Source organism: Glycine max, chromosome 13, assembly GCF_000004515.6.
Source record: "Glycine max cultivar Williams 82 chromosome 13, Glycine_max_v4.0, whole genome shotgun sequence".
In the NCBI taxonomy this organism is placed as follows: Eukaryota; Viridiplantae; Streptophyta; class Magnoliopsida; order Fabales; family Fabaceae; genus Glycine; species Glycine max.
In genome coordinates, this window is record NC_038249.2 from 25,134,225 (window position 1) to 25,154,848 (window position 20,624).

At 32.3% G+C, this 20,624-nt stretch overlaps 1 protein-coding gene across 2 annotated transcripts; it reads right to left on the reverse strand.

Moving 5' to 3' along the window:
• Positions 1 to 10,528: 10,528 nt before the first annotated feature.
• Positions 10,529 to 18,950, reverse strand: LOC100817725 (myosin-11). Of its 2 annotated transcripts, XM_006594107.4 has the most exons (9): positions 18,304 to 18,942; positions 17,303 to 17,500; positions 17,056 to 17,178; positions 16,175 to 16,212; positions 15,928 to 16,096; positions 12,319 to 15,393; positions 12,122 to 12,241; positions 11,806 to 11,942; positions 10,529 to 11,095 (listed from the first exon to the last, which is right to left on the reverse strand). In XM_006594107.4, exons 1-9 carry the CDS (start codon positions 18,382 to 18,384, stop codon positions 10,861 to 10,863), a joined length of 4,176 nt encoding a protein of 1,391 aa, XP_006594170.1. In that variant the 5' UTR covers positions 18,385 to 18,942; the 3' UTR covers positions 10,529 to 10,860. The 2 variants fall into 2 exon arrangements, with proteins under 2 accessions (XP_006594170.1, XP_014621023.1); XM_014765537.3 differs by lacking the exon at positions 10,529 to 11,095 and having other exon boundaries at positions 11,807 to 11,945; positions 18,304 to 18,950.
• Positions 18,951 to 20,624: the final 1,674 nt, after the last annotated feature.

The window sequence follows — 20,624 nt, forward strand, 5'->3', positions numbered from 1 at the left end:
TATATGTTGATTTTTTTTTCTTTTTTAATGTTACATCTTTTAAACATGAAACAAGAAAAATAAATTAAGAAGTGGTGAAAATAGGAGTTATGGTTTCTCTTAATATTTAAAATCATTTAAAAAGTGGAGATATTAATAAATATACTTAAATTTATTCTTTTTAATATTAGTTATACATTAATATTTTTTTCACATCTATTTAATGTTAGTCTACCATCATGAAAAGAGGAAGACAAATGAAAAGTGAAGATTTTAAAGAATATTTGTAGATTTTATTTTTTTATATTAAATATGCATTTTTTAATTTTTTTTAACATGACGATTTTTAAGCATGAAATAAGGAAGACAAATTAAGAAGTGACAAAAAGGTGAGTTATCATTTCTCTAATTATCCGGATTTTTTTTAAAAGTGAAGATTTTAATAGGTATACTTAAATTTATTTATTCTTAATATTAGTTTTACATGCATTAAATATCTTTCACATCATTTTGACGTTTTTGTTTGAAATCATGAAAAGAAGAAAACAAATGAAGAAGTAACAAAATGAAACTAAGTTATTGTTTTCTCTTGTTATCTAGAGTCTTCTAAAAAGTCAAGATGTTAAAAAATATATGTAATTTTTTTTAATATTAAATATATTGATTTTTTTTTATCTTTTTTAATGTTACATCTTTTAAACATAAAATAAAGAAGACAAGTTAAAAAGTGATGAAAACATGAGTTATGGTTTCTCTTATTAGCTATAATTGTTTAAAAAGTAGATATCTTAATAAATATACTTAAATTTATTCTTTTTAATACCAACTATACATTGAATATTTGTTCCCATATGTGAAAAGAGGAAGACAAATGAAAAGTCAAGATTTTAAAGAATATTAGTAGGTTTTTTTATATTAAATATATATTGTTTTTTTAAATCTTTTTTAACATTAAATTTTTTAAGCATGAAATAAGAAAGACAAAAATGTGAGTCGTCATTTATTTGATTATCCATTTTTTTTAAAATGGAGATTTTAATAAGTATACTTAAATTTATTTATTTTTAATATTAGTTACACATTAAATATTTTTTCACATCACTTTAAAGTTGTGTTTGAAATTGCGAAAAGAGGAAGACAAATGAAGAAGTAACAAAATGAAAGTAAGTTATTGCTTTCTTTTGTCATTTAGTTAGAGTGTTCTAAAAAGTCATGATGTTAAAAAATATATGTAAATTTTATTCTTTTTAATATTAAATATATAATTTTTTTATCTTTTTTAACATTATGTCTTTTAAGCATAAAATAAGAAAGATAAATTAAAAAATAATGAAAACATGAGTTATCATTTCTCTTATTTAAGTTATTACTTTTTCTTGTCATATAGAGTCTTTTAAAAAGTCAAGATTTTAAAATATATATATATATATATATATATATATATATATAAATTTTATTCTTTTTAATATTAAATATGTAGTTTTTTTTTTAATTTTACGTCTTTTGAACATAAAATAAGAAAGAAAGAAAAAAATTAAAAAGTGATGAAAACGTAAGTTATCACTTCTCTTATTATCCAAAATCTTTTTAAAAGTAGAGTTTTTAATAAGAGAAAAATTAAAGTATAAAATTTAGGTTTTTTCATCTACAACTTAATGTGGAGGTTGTTAATTACTTTCATACGAAGTGTGGAGGTTAACAATCCTCTACATATTATATATATCAGTTTATCTTATGTTAATTGGTTCTTATAATGTCATATCATAATTAAACAACTCATATATATTTTGTTTCAATAATATAGTTTAAATAACTCTTAAATTATCTCCTTAAATAATTTTTGAAATGATAAGAAAATATTTTTTTTTACTCATAAATAACTGTTGCTTATATAAATAATCATAACTTAGTTTTAAGTCATCCAACATGACACGTAGATCATTTCCCATATTAAAAAAAATTAATCAACAATATCTAAAAATAAACAACTCAGCAGTGAGGGTTAAAGATACTCTTGGATTACCTCAAGTGACCGGAACAACTGATATTTCATGTTTTCCTCTCAATTGATTTTTCTTTTTGGTGAATTACTCTCAATTAGTTTAGTGCCTATTTGGCTCCACTTAGAAAAAAAAGTTAGTAGAATTTATGATTGAGACTAATTTTGTACACACATGCATCTCAGTTTAGGATAAAATTATTTTGATCAAAATCAGTTGTACTTAATTTAATGTATATAGATACACCCACAACATAGTCTGAAAATCACAGGTGATTTCTGCCAAGTGCATGCAAAATTGTTGAAAAAATATCATATAATTAATTACGACTTTATATTAAAGAAACTTAGACTAGATTTGATTCAGAAAATACTTTCTCCTAATGAAAATGAGCTAATTCAAAATATTCAAGTGAAGTATACACACATCTCAGTTATATAAAAAAGAAGACTATTTGTCCTAATCTACCGTGCATATCCCCCTACGGGCTAAGACATTTATGGCATGTGAAAATGTTCTAAAGTATTCCAAAGATTTTAGTATGTAATTATGTCCATGCCAACCTGTCATTCATCCATTGAGTTGTTAATGATGTATTGGAATGTTTTACCATATTCGGAAAATCTCGAAATGTAATTGTGTGGATGATAGTTTCTAGGCATGTCTGGTAGTTGGATTGGGCTTTAACCGAACAAAACAACGATTGGCCTTGGTTGGGAGGGGTTATGTACAGAGATCGAAATAAGATTGGATCCGTAGGGTACAAGATCAAAATTTGAACGTAACTGAAAAGAAGCTGAAATTACTTTGGGACCCGCTTTCCCTTGTAATTGACTAATAACTAGTAACGAATATGGTTCGTGTTCTGAATCAGTTTCAACCAATAGCTAGTGTAGAAATTTGTAATTAACGTTGTCGTTGATATCACTGACGTATGAATTGAATATCATCAGCTAGCATGTCGCTTACTAACGAACACTGAAACCTTACACGATAATAATTTTTTGAAGATATATTATTGAAGAGGAAAAAAATAGGAAAAAGAAAAGAAAAGGACAAACAAATGGTCCAACCTTAAAAATAAAAATAGAAAAGCAAATATGCGAGTTATCTTCTGCTGAGCAAGGAAAATGAAGTTAGAAAACATGAAGCACTAAAACACTAATCTATCTCTCCGTACGAAGGGATAATATATGCTCCTTGTTTGCTAAGATGTATTGCAGAACACGTTTACAACACTACATAGTGGGGGCCTTCTTTATATGCTCCATGTGATAAGCACATGGCAGTAGTTTGTGCCATATGTCCAATAAAATCATATGATATTAATTTATACCAAAGAACTAAAAAATAAAACAACAAATCTCGTGCTATGGAGTAAATGAATAATGATGTAAGATGCGAAGACTCTAGCAAAAAAACATGACTAGAGTCAAATTTACCTATAACCGACAACAACAACAATACACTATGGCCAAAGGCCTATTCAAACGTACATTTATTAGATAACATATGTAGTCTATAGTAACCATGATCAGACTCGTAGAGATAGTTTGCAGCTGAAATCATCACATCACAAACAAGGATTACAAAACACGACAAAACTTACATACAGTTCTTATAGTGTTTTTGGTGTCATTTTTCTATCAAAATCAGAGTTTTACCTCGATAATCTGGGTGCCACCAAGGTAAAACTCCAATTTTGATTAGAAAGCAACACCAACATCTAAGAAACTGCATCTAAATTTTGTTGTACAAGAAAAGAACTAGAAGAGAGTACGGTACACATAAAAGGGGTGTTGCCATTCTGAGAGGTCCCTCAAGAGCCCAAATCACAGTGTGTGAAGTGAGGTGGAGGAGTTGAAAAATGCCAAAGGATTGAAGTTGCCCTTTCCAAGAGAAACCGCCCTCAAGAAGGAGCGTTTTAGCATAGCCTTGAAAGAAAAGGAGCATGGAAAGATAAGGAGGATACCATTATAGCCACACCAAAACACACCATCCACAACATGTCCACCACCCCCACATGCCAAATTGGTTAAGGAAGTTTGGTGGCATGGGGCAAGGGGGGGGTGGCTAATGAGAAAGCTTTCAAAAGGGGTGTTACATATTTGGGATGATGGGGTGGTGCAGTTAAGAGAGGGTTTGGAGTTGTAGCTAGGATTGGGTGTTATAGGATTTTGCTCCTTCTTTGGTCATAATAGCAATAAAGGAGTGAGATGACTTAAGTACCTTGTGTGGTGTTGGGGGGTGACTTTTTGTTAAAGGGACTATAAATTAAAGTAATAAAGAGTGAAATGGAGGTTCCTAATATAGCATCTTCCAAAGCATATGCCCTTGCACACCCTCCTTTGTTCCACATATGACAAGCACCTTTCGATTTTCCCCCTCACGTGTCTTCTTTTTTGCTACCCTTGGGATTTATTATAGCCGTGATCAAAATTCTCCATCTAAATGTGGCTTGAAAAAGAGTGATATCTCCTCACTGCTCACTCAATTTCAGAAGGGGAAGTAGCAAATGTGGTTTTTGTTATTAGGAGGTCTTTGAATTGAAGCAGCAGGAGAACTATGGGCTAACAAAATCGACCCACTATTTTTATATCATGCTTCTGATTGGATCACCACTCACTGGATATTTGGTTTTGAAATCTTCAATTTCTGACTACAAAATGCAAATACAGTTTCCAGAGAAATGACTTCATTCTTGGAGGGCTGGATGGGTTGGCTGATTCATCTAGAAATACACACACAGTAAGATGGCTTATTTCATTTCATTATTTTATTTCTTTTTTCTATTGTTTTGTGTTAATTTTTCATTTGCTTAATGGAAGTGAAAGCCCAAAAGAAAAGTGACTTTCACATTTACTATTATTTATTTTGTTAATTGCTGTTTAATAAATATTAATTTGTGGTAGACAATTTTATGGAGGACAGTGAGACTTTTGAAAGGTTGATTATTTTTACCATGTATCTGAATACAAATGTGCAAAATAGCTTGTAAAAGTCACACATTTCCCCCTTTTAAAATCTTAATATGTTTGATATTTTTTTTTTCATTTTTATCATAATTTAATATGCTTCCTATATATAACTTCGCACTTTCCCCCTTTCCCTAACTAAAAATAGAAAAAACAACTACTTTTCTTACTGAAGAGAAAAACAACTATTGATATGTTTATATAGGGATTTTGGACCTTTACACGAGATTTTTTTTATTATGTTTAGTTACTTTTTTAAACCATGATTTTGTTATGAAATATGAACGTATTCATAAGCCTCAATTAATTAATTTAATTAGTAGCATTAAATTTTTTTAAAATTATTTTATTTTTTCAAATTTATTCCTAATATTAATGAGACACACTTTTACTTTTTTCAAATATTACTAATAGTTTTATTTTTTTTTTCGTTGGTGATCACACGTGTCTTTTAATCTATTGTATGTGACTGTTGTTGGTTTAATGAAATTTTAGATATGAACAAAATCAAACACAGATTATTGTGCTAATTTGCTAAATAATTTCCTTTAAATTAGATTGTTAACAAAAATTTGTTTCACAAAAATTGTTGTTGATCAAAATGTTCATTTATTCGATTTCTTAAATAAGATCTCAAAATCAAAAGAAAAATTCTAAAAAAATAATCAACCACTAAATTAGACGTATGTAAAATTAGGAGATAGTTTACCAATGCTATGGTAAAAATAAACACACACCAACCATTGTAAATTTGTTTGGCATGCGATGAGTAAGGTGTAGTTAAGCTGAGAGACATATGCTAGGGCCGTGTGCCTCTGAATATTTTACCATTAATTTGGGCAGATATATTTCGCTTTAAGCCGTTCCGAGTCAGACTTTTAGCTATTCTTATTGTCATAGATTTCACATTCTTAGTGACAACAGCATTATCATCATTATTATTTGCGTTGCCCTCTTTTAGTTCAAAAGTTTGATAGTTTATTTACTTGCGTAATGTTTCCCTTCGCTAGAGAATTTGGTCTTTTGAAGAGCATTTTGAGACCAGTCTTTTTATGTAATTAATTTGGGGGTTAAAATAGATATCCTCACGGCAAGTTTTAGAAGATGAAAAACATCTTTTGAAGAAAGTTTATCAGTGTAAGGGTGTATTGATTCATAAATTTTAGTGATCACAATTATTTTACATCAAATTAATATTTAATACTTTTATGAAAAATACTAAAAGTGTCCTTATAATACAGAAGAATCAAGAGTAAAAAGCTTTTAAGAAAAAAAATATTGTCAATGCATCTCATCGATTGGAATTTCTAATATATATATACTGACACCTTACAAGTTTTACATAATTATTTAATCATAATTTATAATATATAATAAATTTATTAATTTTTAAAATAATAATCTTAAAATAATTCAAACCATTATCTGACCTCTTAATACATAGAATTTTAACTTAACAAAAAATATTTATAATTTTTTAACTATGGCGCTCGGTAACGCATCCTTATCTTTGTTTATGCACTTTAGAGACATCTATGGTAATTTAGAATAACTTTTTATTAATCATAAATCAGTACCTGATCTGCAACAAACGAATAACAGTATAACACCCATAGAGCATTAAGCTAGTCTCATTTTTTGTTTCCCAACTATTGCCTTTTTTACCTTCATTTTGTTGGTTCCATTCATCGAGGTAAAGAAAGGGTAGAAGAAAAAGATGTTTTGAACAATGATGGAATTTTTCGTAAATCAAAAACAGTTTTTTCAAAAAGAAACACAATAGTAGGAATTGGGAAAAAGCATATGCGCCGGTTAGCATCAGTGGATGCGTTGAACAACCAAAAGAGAAGAATATTATTTGATGCCAAAGTGAAACAGAATGATTCTTCTATCTGAATTGCTGTTGGATTTTTCTTTTTCTAGTTTTGGGATCCGATTGATAGGAAAAGTAGTTTGAAAGCATAGAATATCTTGGAAATGAGGGCCTAGACATCCCACCAATGTAGTCAGTGGGAGACATCATGGACAAAATATAAGGTTTCTATTGTTGTTTGCTATGCAGAATAAAAATGTAACAATGACAAGTGAATGCCGCAGAAAATATTTCTTCTGTAATGTTTTGATTGAAATAAGTTTGACAATTATTTGATTTTGACTTGTTAGTCAAATAAATTAATTAGGTACATTAAGCGTTACGGAGGAAACCAACAAGTTCAAATGGTGTATAAGACTTGGTCAGTGACAGCGTTATTCAGTAATCACCAACAATGTTAGGAAGTTGTAATTTATGGTTCAGCTTGGTTATGCCTCCTTTTGATCAGTATTTCCCTCTTTGCAACTGCCTAGGTTTCAGATGATTGCTTGGGTTAACTCTTATTTTTGTATTATTTGTTTCTCTTCCAAAGATGCTAATGAAAATTTATCTATCTTTGGCGACAATTATGTGTTTTTTATTTCATGCGTATAGTTTACAATCGTATCAGGTGCTTTTAAAGTGGGTCGGGGCAATGCAGACATATACGAGGTATTTCTAAATTCTAATTGCATGCTCTCCGTTACTAGTGGGACGGTCAGTTGGTCACGTGGCACTATGGAAGTAACATTTTTTATTTTGTGTGTTCCTTTTCTCTAGATTTAGTTAATTGTTTCCATAGAGAAAAAAATAATGAATTTATTGTTAGTATAAAAAGTTTTATGTTCTCGATTAATCTGAAATCATAGTTAACATGATTTTTAAGAAATCATATTTTTAGGACTCGACTTTTCATTTTTGTTTCTTATTTTTTAGTTAAGAATTCAAGTTGGATCAATCTGACTATTATATTGATTTCTTTTAAATGTTATTTTATTATGATGATTACGAGACAATTATTATAGTGACTGAATGAAATATCATGCGAGATGAATTAATATCTAAAAAAATAAATGCAATGATGTTTTAACTGGATAATGGACTGAAGGGTCATTGGCACATACACCGAAGTATATGGAATGAAGGTAAAACACTATTCTGTTCTTGTTTGTTGCACAACAACTAAATGATTCACGTACAACAATTACCTATAATGTTACATTGACAACCATTGAAGAAACACATTTTTCAGTTCCACGTCTTCAATCAATGTTTTGTACTCCATCACATGTTCATCAACCTTTTGGCTAGATTCGAAAGTCAGTCAATGCAACTAACCCTAAATGGATGATCAATTTATTTGGTGTTGATTTAAATACACCAAATTTTGTAGCATCATATTTAGCTTCTTTGTAGTTCGATGCACCATATTCGTTTGGAGAGCAAAGATAAAGTTCTTTAGCTGTAGCAACCCACAATGAAAATTCCGAGACAAAACAACAACATCATCATCATGAGGAAGAACTAGTGATATAAGAGAAAAGAAATTCGCGATCTAATCGACATCCACCGTCCTGTAAGACTGGTCATCGTCTTGGTCATTAAAGTATAAAATGTAATGATAATGAGATCAACTATGTTTAAGTACCCTTCTAATGTAGTTTTCAAAATTATGTTAAAGTGGTCATGTCATGTTATATTATGTTTAAGTGGTCATGTTATGCAATTTATAAAATTGATAACTCACAATTTTAAATTTAAAATCTGAAAGTAATAATGAACGTTTGGTGCATCGTGTAACAAAGTAAAATAACATTTAAAATTGATAACATTTTGCAATTTACCCAAACCTCTGAAAAAATAATAGATGTTTCACTGACAAAACTAACATTGAATTGACAACTCACAATTTAAATTTAAAGTCTGAAAATAGTAATGGACTGGTACACTAGGTAGTAGGATAAAATCACAATCAAAATTGACAATATTATGTACTATATCAATAAAAGCGAAATTAGAATAATGACATGTCTCAATCAACATTGAATTCCATACAAGTCTTTATCAAAAAGACAATTCTAACCTTATGAGAATTCAATATACATCAATGGGGCAAATATTCAAACAACTATAAACAACACCAAACACCCTTAATACAACCACACATTTCCACACAATATACCTTCACAAACGAAACTCAATCTCAATATTATGGCATTCTTGGGGAAAACAAGCATTCAAACCTTTGGTAACTCGAAATTAACATTCATTTTTCCAAATGGATCAATCAAACACAACCAAATTGATGTTTATTATCAATGTCCTACTCCAATACCCATGCGAGTTCCTAATAAGTGTTCTTTCGAGACACTAAAGAGTAGAATGCACAACACCCTTCATCTAACCAATGATCAATTTGTGCATAAAACCTACTACCGACCGTCATCCATAGATGCAGGTCAACAATTTTTTTTTTCATTTTCCGCAATTGAAAAATGATGATGATGTTTGCATAATGTGAATGTGCAATGAGCAATATCCACTTGTTGTCCCTATAAAATTATTATGTATCATCAATAGAATACCCGATGGTATACTTAACCTACTTCGATTCACCATCACTCTTACTCATGATGTAATGTTGTATTACAATGGCAAGCAGAAGATACCATGACAAGACATTTTTTGGTTACTCCTTCACTAGAGCAAACCCAATAAGATTTGAAATTCTTTCGGGATGCAACACCAAAATATTGAAGGATGTCATCAAGCAAGTTATCCCTCTAGGGGTTCCCCTTTATGAAATTCACAAAGTATATGTGATCAGACAATTGTTCTTTCAATATCCATACCATATAAAATATTAAAAAAAAAATTCAAATATAAAATAACAGAGTTGAAAAATAATGAAGACGTGTTAAAGGTGTTAGCAAAATTCAACCATTGGAAGTGTTTTTGTCCAATATAAATTTTAGTTATTATTAGCAAACCAATAACCCAACTAGCCCCAATAATCGATCAACATGTTGCAATAATCGATGCAAATGTTGCGCATGATGAACAACTCGCTAGAATGATTCAAAAGGAATAAGACATGTCCGTTGTACAACATCTTTCAAACTATGATTAGTTTTGTCATTTTCGTGTTATTGTTAGTATGTTTAGTTTATTATGTTTGTCTCTCTAATTGTTAGTATTTTTCGTTATTTGAGTGTTTTAATTTCTTCATATAATATAACTAAGATATGATAACTATATATTCACTGTTTTAATCAATATATTTTTTAATCACTTTGTCTTTTTTTTTAATTTATTTTAAGATAATTAATTATAACATTTTTAAATTTAATAAAATAACATTAAAAAAAATGAAGGTGGGAAGTCGGGTCCTGAAAACAAAACTTCTCAAAGGATAGTGTAGTTCAGGAATTAAATTGAGAACTAGTATACATTGGGAATTATTTGGAGAGAAATAGTATAGATATGAAAAATTTTCACCATGAATTGTCTCTTTCTCTCTTCTATGGAGATTGGAGAAGATGAATAGATTTTCAATAAAGTTAAGGATAAATTTTAAAAAAATATTATAATTATAGACAAATTTAATGATAATAAATTAACTTTCTTAATAAGCATAAATTAGTCAATTATATCTTATAATTAGAGACCGAGTATAATTAGATAATAGGATAAAATTGTTTTATATGTAATGGCATAGTTTATTTTCTCAATAGCAGCACATATAACAGCCAAAATAATGAATGCTGCTTTTGAAACTATGTAAACCCTTGGGATACAAGGAGAGCAAGTATTGACAGCCCAAGACAATCACAATATCACTTGCTAAGTGTAATTCTACCTTCAAAGTTTCTATATTTACAAGTACAAACGACCATTATAGTTTTATTACTATTCTCCTATTCAATGAATGAGTCATTTCCAAAAGATACATCCTATAGTAGATTGAAAACTGTGACACTTACAATTCATGAGAAAAGTTACCCGAGATTAGCAGCCTCAAATCCAATAAAGGGCCATCAAACTGATCATAATTCTATGAAAGCCATCCTTTTTGTTTCCTGGTCGCCTTGAGCTTCATCACAAGTTCTTCACGCATAGCTTCAACCTCAGCATATTTAAGGCTCATGTGGAAGTAGCGCTCCTGAATATCTCTTAACTCTGCCTCTAGCATTGATTTTGTACGTTCAAATTTTTCTTTAGTCACTAGTTCTTCAGCCATTGATTTTACTGGGCCATTTGCTTGGTTGTTTCGGTCTTGAGATGGTGACCTTGCAGGATAAAGATACAAGGAATTATATAACAGTAAATACTTCATATGAGCAATTAGTCAAGCGCTCAAAAAACAAAAACAGAAGGTTCCAAAATTAGCAGCAGAGTAACTACGAGTCTACGACATCTTTGAAACAATAAGTCAGTCTTCTGGCATCCCTAAATGGATTACTGCATGTTGACATTAACTGTTTTAAACTTGGTTTTAACCAAAAGGTATACAATATGGAGCCTCAATAGGCAATCCATTGAAACCAAAAGAAAGTTGGCATCATCTTCTGTAACTTAAATTTTCTTTTATTTCTCGAAAACTTTATGTAGTGTTTTCACCTGATAATAACTTTAGTGTGCCAAATACACCTTCAATCGCTTAATCCTAAATAGATGAACAGTCAGATAAGAAATTCTAATTTTGTCACCAGCCAAAGTTTTCAAACAATTTCATACTCATAAATTGATCCTAATCAGTACAACAATCAATGTGATGAATATATTCAATTTTGAAACAGTGTCTTTTAAGACATTGGAATTATCCTGTTTGAATGATTTAAAATAACCCACAGAGTGGGAAACAACTTTTGATGTTATTGGATTGTTCAAAATAGAAGAAAAAGCTTCAAATTAATAAAAGGATCAGCATAAGGGGGTCATATAAACAGATTAAAAGCCTTTTCCTTTTAGCTTTGAAGGTACAGTATGTTCCTCTAACCTGTCAAGTTGAACTTCATAAATGTTCTTGACTTCTTTTTCTTTTGCTAGTTCATTCTCAAGCAATTGAGTCTTTGGTAGTGGATCTACTTCAACAGCATGAACATTTTCATCAAGAAGTCCAAGTTCAGTTTCTACCTACTTAAGAAAAAGGAGACATGAAACAGAAACATTGTAAAGTAAGTTGTCATTTCCAGTGAGACTACATTTATTTGATATTATCACTTTGCACCACACAAATTGTAATTATTAAATATACTTTGTAACATTTGACATGAAGGTAAATTACAATATACTCCATATTCAAAACATATTACCTCACTCTGATGTTTGATGCTGTAACCAGGGTCTTGTTGATCTTTCATGATTTCTCTGTCATTCTTTAACGACTTTTTCCTATTACTGCGATGTTGATTGGTATTTTTCACCACAGGGTTCTGCTAAATCATAGAAAGAAAATTACTAGTACTGTCATCACAATGTTACCATGCCATTAATGAAAAGGAGCACTAACTTTTGAGGCCTTCATATCATCGTGAACAGTTAAACTTTTCCTGTTTAACTTCGAAACTTGATTTCTCCTTTGTTCCTTAATCAGCTTCAATTCTTCTTCAAGGACTTGGGCTTTTGTCTGGAACTCAGCTTTTTCTTGTTCAAGCAGTTGTATGGTCTGTTGATGCTGCCTGTTTATTCTCTTGCTGTGACTGAGCTCAGTATCCTGGACACATCTTGATTCTCTTGCCTTCAAGTCATTCTCCAACAGAAGAAGTTTTTCTTCCAGGGAAGTTCTAGTTCTCTTGCAGTCCTCCAATTCAGACTCAGCCGTCTCCAAGGCTAATATCTTTAGTTCAGATGATGTCTTCTCTTCCTTCAGATCTTCACATAGTTCAGATGTTAGGCGCAATGAGGCTTCCAGTCTCTCTTTCTTAGAATTAGAAGCATTGAGCTCATTCTTTAGAGCTATAATCTCATTTTCAAATTGCTGGGTCTGCTGCAACTGAACCTTTAAATTTCCAGATTCATCCATGACTTGCTGTCTTTCATATTCAGTGACTGTTAGCTTTAATTCAAGGGCATTTATAGTACTTTTGAATTTTAGCTCTCTTGATTTGTAGTCCTCCACCAGCTTCAACAACTTTTCATGTTCAGTCATCAGCATTTCTATTTTAATTTTGTATTTGGAAAGCTGCGTTGTTAGGTCTTTCAGCTTTTGTTCATATTGAGACTGCATCATATCAACCTCGTTCTTAGCCAAAATCACTTTAGATTGAGCTTCTTCAAAAGCAGATTCCAGTTTGGCTTTATCAGCACGTAATGTGGATACTTCAAGCATGGCATTGGAAGCTATTCTTTCTTTCTCATCATACGCTGCTGAAAGTTTCTCAACTTCTAATTCAAGGTTCTGAGTTTCTACCATCATCTCCATTTGCATCTGATTCAATAAGAAATGAGCCTGCTCCATATGTTTCCTATTTTCATAAAAAATACCATCAAAATCTGAAGTTAGATGCTTTTCTTTTGATGCAATATCTTCTAGCTTTAAATCAAATTTCTTTTCCAAGAGTTCCACTCCTTCAGAGCACTTGGCAAATCTTTCATCTGATTCCCTCAACCTGGCTTCCATATGGGAGCAATATTCCTCTAGCTTCAAGTTTTGCTGCTTCAAATCTCCATTTAGCTTCTCGAAATAACTGCATTCTTCTGCAAGATTCTCAACGGTAATTTGTAACTTCTGATTTGCTCCTCTTAGATATTCACATTCTTCTTGTGCTTCTGACCAGTGAATTTGTGCCACCCTTAATTTTTGTTTCAAGTCTTCTGTTGAAGAATCTGTCTCAGACTGCAGCTCCGTAATCTTCTCTTGAAGTCTTGCAGCTTGAGATCTAGAGCTCTCTAGTTCTGATAAACGGAACTCTTGTTCATTTGTCAAATCTCTTAACTGAGCTTCTAAAACAGAAACACGAATTGACAATTGTTGTTTTTCCTGTTCTATGTCTAATATGTGAAGCTCCAGTTCATGCTTATTTTCTTTTATCAAGGCCTCCATGTGTTTCTCTAGTTGACTTTTTTCCTGTTCAAGATGATAAACATTGGCTTCCAACTCACTCAGCAGCTTCTGCAGAACCCCAATCTCCTTTTCTTTACCTGATAAATTAGCCTCAAGATTTCCTATCACAGATGTTTTATTAGTCAGTTCCTTATTCAAATCTGTGATTCGAACTTCTAGAGCTAACTTTGAAGTCTCAAGCTCTTGAATTGAAAAATGATCATCATTACAAATCTTGATGTCCTTTTTCCCCTGGAGCATGTCTTCTGAATGGAATATTCGAAATAAATTGTTTCTTACCTCAGACCCAAAGCTAGTAGAAGTTTGATCTTTAAGCTTGTCTGACAAAAGGTCTTCAGATGCACCACCATCTTTCGAATTTTTCTTTGCTTCTTTTAGCTTGAATACGAGCTCAAGGTTTTCCTCTGTCAGCTCATTGCAGTCCATCTCAAGTTCCTGAACTTTCTGTTTCAGTACTTTGATTTCTCTCAAAAGATCTGCATCGTCTAAGTTTCTGGACACAGTCTCCGCATTATTATAACTTTCTGGGATAGATTCAAGTAGCTTTGCTTTCAAACTTAAAATTTCTTTATCTTTAGAATATATTTTGCTTTCAGACTCCATTTCAATATCTGAAAGTGTTTTGTTGTTTTGAATCTTTGCATGTTCAGCGCCTCGCATTTTGTCCTCCAAGGTCCCTTCCAGCTCTTGCACCTTGATCAGCAGATTTTTCTTCGATTCCTCTAATTGTTCTAGTTGTTGCATTAAGTGCTTGTTTCCTTCTATACTTTGTTGGAAAGATTTCTCAAGATCACTGAATTTTGAGGGTAATGATGAAAGATTTTCTATCTCAACTTTCTGTTGTTCTATGGTGTCTTCCAGCTCCTGGAGAACAGAAACAAGCTCTATATTTGCTTCTTGGCTCCTCTTCAGTTGCAAAGATAAGTTGGCATTGAATTCTTTTTCAAACTTCAATTCCTCTTTTAGTGCATTTTCAATTTCTGGAATACCTTCAACTTGAGACATTGAATCTTCCAATGCTTTCTGTCTCACTATTGGATCCTCAAACGACAATTTTAACTGTTCCGCTTCTTTTTTCAAACTATCACGCTCTACCTGTGCTGCTGAAAGGTCCATTTCCATACCAGCCATTTTTTTGGATTGATCTGAGAATTCTGTCCTCAACATGTCTAAATCACCCATTAGCTTCCGGGCGTTCATCTCCCACATCTTTGCTTCTGCCCGCAGCTCTTCACTTGTGTCCTCTGCAGCTTCCAGATGGTTATTAGAAGCATTGGTCTTCTTAGAAGATAATGTACTAATGTCTTGCATATTCTGGGAATTAAATGATGAATTATTTGACTGAGAAGAATCATTCACAGGGTAATCGTGATGGGATACACTTTTCTGGGAACTGGTTGAATCTTGTCTTGCAGTCGGGCTCTGCCCGTCACTGATAGATGGGGAGATATTTCCCCTTCCTGTGGAACCCTCAGTTGAGTTATGGCTGCAGTTTGATACAGATCCGGAGAAGCTTGTTGCCTGCAGCCAAGGTGCAAGTGCAGCGTGTCATTAGTTTCATGATAAAGGCAGGCCAACAGTAAATTACGACACAACTCGAACATAAGCAAGCTAATGGCTCTACTGCGTAAAGAAATTCTTTTGCTTCCTGGACAGTGATAGAAGACAACTCTGTACCATGAATGACTAGGATGGAAAGCAGTTACTATCTTGCAAAAATTTCTCTAAAATAGTAGTACTATTTTTTGCAAACTTAAGGGACAGAAAAGGCCAGTTAAAATTGGAATTGGTGGAGATGATGCAATATCTTCTGTGCAAATGCCATATATAAACCTTATGAGTATGTTCCTGATGCACCAGAAGACCCTAAATCTAAACAAACAGTTAAGCTAGAGAATTATTTGAGTTTAGAAAGCTCATCCTGATAATTGATTATTAGGCGCACACAGAGAATTATTATTTACCAATATGCATACGTGGGAAGAATTCTGTAACCATTTATGCAACAGAATAGATATGAATATGATTATAGTCGGGAAAATGTTGTAATTTTACCATTGTCTCAATTTCTCCGGGAGATAAGATAGAGTCGAAATCTTCAACAGAGGAAGATTCAATACTCTGTACATTTGAACAATCTGATTCATTGGACTTGACAGCCAGATCATAATCACTTTCATTGATGGCCTTCAAATGGAACTTTGTCTCACTTGATTCTTGATCCCTGGAAAAAGTGTAGGAGATAAATACTTACTAGAATAATTGACATTATAATACAAAAAGACTACCCTCCAATACAAACCTGAGTTTCGTTCTTGGTGTAAGGCACTGCACAGTTACCTGCAAAATGCATAACCACTGAATTCCCAACTCTAAATTCAATTATATTTTTCTGCAATAGCATTATTGTAATAATAGCCCATAGTTTGTCTCTATATTCGGAGAGGAGAATCACAGTGAGTACTGCTTCAATGAGCAAAGATGAACCAAAGAAAAAGGGCTTCTCAACAAGGTAGGGTAATGGGTAACAAACAATTTTTCATACTGATTATTGCAATGGAAGAGTAAACCACGTGCCTTCAAAGTGAAGAACCTGGCGATTGTCTTGTAAGTGAAAGAAGCGAAAAACCATATCATATCATGTAATAGTAGTATGCTTATGGGGTCATAATCTCCATGAATAAGATTCAAGTCTCATGCAACAATCAGCCGATAAAGAAAAGTTGAATAACAATTAAGTTGAAAAAAGACTCAAAAGACAGTACCATCATCGTGTGTGAAGTTAACGAAAAAGAGATCTGTCACAAAGGAATAATGCATTTGCAAGAAGGAAAGAAGTTATTTCGTTGTGATATATATTGATGGATAAAAATATGCGAATGCTAAATTACAACTTTCTGGCTGAATTACTGTTTGTCCAAGATTATTATTAAGTGAAATGGTAACATCAATCATCATAAGAAAAGCAAATCTGTGAGAAAGACAATTATATATATTTTAAAGCATCAAAACATATATTTGTTAATTCAATTCCAGTCAGCAAAATATTCCAGATATACAGTGCTATCTATATTTTCCCTCAATTTGAGAAAAAAGAACTTTGAATATAATCCAAAATGACACATGACATCCATGAAATCAAAATAGCAATCCCTTCTCAGCTTCTTCAGTTGTATGACTCACATGTAAAACTGTCCCATGGTTGCACTTATTCAGTGGGATTGAAAGTGGAATAGCAGCACCTGAACTCCTATAGCTAGTCAAACTAACAGTGGCCTCTCCCAGGATGCCAGATCTTGATGACCCCTGTTAAGTGATGCTGATTATTATTTATTAATCCAAACAGAGAAATTTCAAGCTGATAAAGATAAAGGAACAGAAGAATAACAAAATGATGTGCATAGCAGCAACAGTGAATCAGTGATAATACCATGGCAACAATAAGCTTGAGGACATAATCATCAATCTCCTTTGAAGAATTATCTCTCGAAACCAATATAGATTCTGAAAATGTATCTGACCATTGACAACCTCCATTACGCACTGACACTTTGCTCGACTTTGCAATTGTTTTACCAGTTTCTACCGAGACAACAGAAACAAACAGCTTGTCCCACCCCTTGGGTACCTACAAACATTTGAATCAGCATTCATTTTTGACAGAACCTGAGTTTCTTTTATGGCCTTATACTGAAACAACATTAGAAAATTCAAAGCATTTTCATATGGAATTCTGAAAAGAAATTTTTTCCACGATTCACGAATTATTGGAATGTTATAAGTTATAACAGTACCCTATGGTCTTTAACTCTTAAACGCAAATAATTTTATGATTTGGCTCTTTATTAAAACATACACGTATAGTTGTTCTGCATTCCACGAGAACAGAAGCCACAGAGCTATTGCAGCTAAGCTATTCATAACAAGACAAATGCTAGTAAGAGAATCTCTACTATACTCTTTGTCATTAGCTAAAATTAATTGAAAATCACAAAATGATATGAATCTCATTTTTTATTTAATGAGTTTTACTCATAATTTTTTAGTATGTAACAAATTTTAACCAATGTAGAGAATATGCTAGGAGTATTTAGCTATCACTCCTCTCGTAACAAAGCATCACAAACATGTTCTCTGAGTCCGCTCAACGTTTCTCTTTCCAAAATACGAAGCACTTGGTATAATAAATTTCTAATTTAAAATAAAACAACCTCACTATATCAATGTTTGTTAATTCATTTCCAAATTAGGATCTAACATTTTCAGCTGCATTGCACAAACGAATTATCATTGCGGATCACCAATTCCGAAGACGAAGCAGATTAAGCAAACACGGAAACACATACAGATACAACTACACTAGTCACATTGATCAACGTAAGTGAACAACACGAGAAACGGAAGATGATAAAGAGTGAAGAAGAAATGAACCTGAAGCGCCTTGAGATGAGAAATTCTGAACTCAATTTTGTCCCCTGACTTCGCAATCCTGTGCTTATGCAACCTAAACATTCTCTCTCTCTCTCTCTCTTCTCACTGTGTGCGAGTGTGTTATGTTGTGGCGCGTTCTTTCTCTTTCTCAATCACTCATTTCTCAGCAATTACTAAAAATCACGTTATTCATGATTTTTCATGAGCTTCTCCGCAACCACCATCACCAACCTGCGACAGAGACGAAGAGAGAGAGAGAGAGAGCGTTAGCTCAGTGGTCATTGTTGCGAAGGGTGTTATTTTATTGTTCCTTCAAACAAAGTAACAAACCATCGCTCATAGAGAGAAATGGAAAAAGGCGCAAGGCAACCACGAAACCAACAACGAAAGAAAAAATAATTTTTAAAAAAAGCGCTATTGGTATTTTAATTTATGCGTGTGTGTGTGTGCAACTGTGCATATGCAGTGTTGTGTAGCGAAACAGAAAGAAACGGTTATGACACAATCCCCGTTTTTTCTTTTCTTTTTTTTCCTCTTTAATGGGAAGGGAAAGTCAGCGAAAAGTTCAGTTTGCTGACGTGCCGCACGGTGGTTGGCCAAGAACCAGAAGCAATTGCTTTCACAATGGGAGAGGTTGCAACTTATTATATTACTACTGCTGCAACCACCCGAGGCAAAGCAATAACAAACAAAAATGAACAGCCTGTTTCCCAAGGATGGGAATAGAATAATTTGATTTCAAGATTCCTTACTCAATCCAGAAGATTACATGTATATCAAATATTGTTCTGGTCTATTGGTTGAATATAAAAGTTAACATAGTATATAGTTTTTTTCCTTCATAAATAGTATATCTTGGAAGTGCAATAGAAAAAAAAATAAAAATAGCACATCATGTTTATGGTTGAAAAATCATTTCCAAAAATAGTAAACCTAGAAGAATGAATACTATTGTCCGAAAGAGACTTTGCCTCGTTCACATCGTGATTTCGTGCGTGTGATATACATGGGGATTGGGACATTTTTGGTGGTATTATGCATTTCAGAATTATCTCTTGTCATCTTTATGGATACAATGCAGGTGCAATTCTTTTTGCTTTTTAATTTTTAAGAATGAGTAGTTATTGAGGAGTAAAATTAAGTAACTATGACTATTTAATCACGAGTTAATTGAATAACTATAATTAACTTAAACTGATTGTGGTTTAAACTTGTAGAGTAATCTTTTGAGTGATTTTTTGTTGGTAGTCACGTCATGTTATGTCAATGACACCTTATTCAATAGTATTGGACTGAGGTTGGTTTTATGAAAATATTTCGATACAACTTAGGATATACCCTAACCCTAGGTCCTAAACGTACAGCCTTGCACCTTTCTCCAAAGTATATGAAATATTCATGTTAGGTTTGGGGCGATGTATTCAATTCAATTTGCACCTCCTACCGTAGTATAATTTAATTTAACAAGTAATTAAGGTATTATTGGTTTCATTGGAAAAAAAATAAAAAAATTCTACCTCTTCGTATATGTAAGTTTTTGTCTTTTCAGATTTGCTTGGGGGTCGCATCGATTTGAAAAGGCTAATCATCGTCACTAATCGGCCCCAAGGGATGTGTAAAAGTTGTTGCCAGTAAGAAAAGAATTTTTCCATTCTCTCTCCATCAATACACGTTATAGAAGACCAGGGTCTTAATTGTGGTAAGTTTTGGCCAGATTATTTTATGTGGTAGGTTTGCATTGGGTCCTATTGTTAGTTTGGCCATGGTACACTTACTAGTCACTGATCACCAAGACACCAACTCTTCTCCCAAGTCAATAATGAAGAACTTTTTTATTCTCCTAACTTTTAATTATTATTAAAATACAGTTTCAAATTTCAAATACGTTTGTTGAATTCAGTGTACTATTATATGTTCACTACTTCACTCATGGGAGAAGAAAGAGGGGGCCTACGAACTCAGTAAATGAACATGACATGCCAAAATGAAGTGAAACGCAAGACAATTATGGATGACGGGTGCATTTAGAATTGGTGAGGTGATGAGTGAAGAAAAAAATATGATCTGATGGCAACAAAAGAAAATAGTATTAGTTTAGATCTAACAAATAGTCAAGTCATTCATTCAAGCCAATTTTTAATTTTGAAAATGTCTCGGAAACTAATTTGTCGTTAAATAATGATGCGCATTTAGAAAGTTTGATTGCCTACTTATGAGATTCATTCAACGAAAAATTAGTTTAATGTGGTTAGACATATTGATTATGAATTATAACATAACATTTTCTTTTAACATTGAGAATTAATTGTAATATTAAATTT

What these genes read in the sequence shown, in the direction of transcription:
- LOC100817725 (XM_006594107.4), bottom strand. Translation starts at nt 18,384, where the DNA reads ATGTTTAGGTTGCATAAGCACAGGATTGCGAAGTCAGGGGACAAAATT. An exon ending in CTCATCTCAAGGCGCTTCAG is followed by an intron (nt 17,501 to 18,303) that starts GTTCATTTCTTC and finishes AAATGTTTGTAG; the next exon opens with GTACCCAAGGGGTGGGACAA. An exon ending in ACCATGGGACAGTTTTACAT is followed by an intron (nt 16,213 to 17,055) that starts GTGAGTCATACA and finishes TGCATTTTGCAG; the next exon opens with GTAACTGTGCAGTGCCTTAC.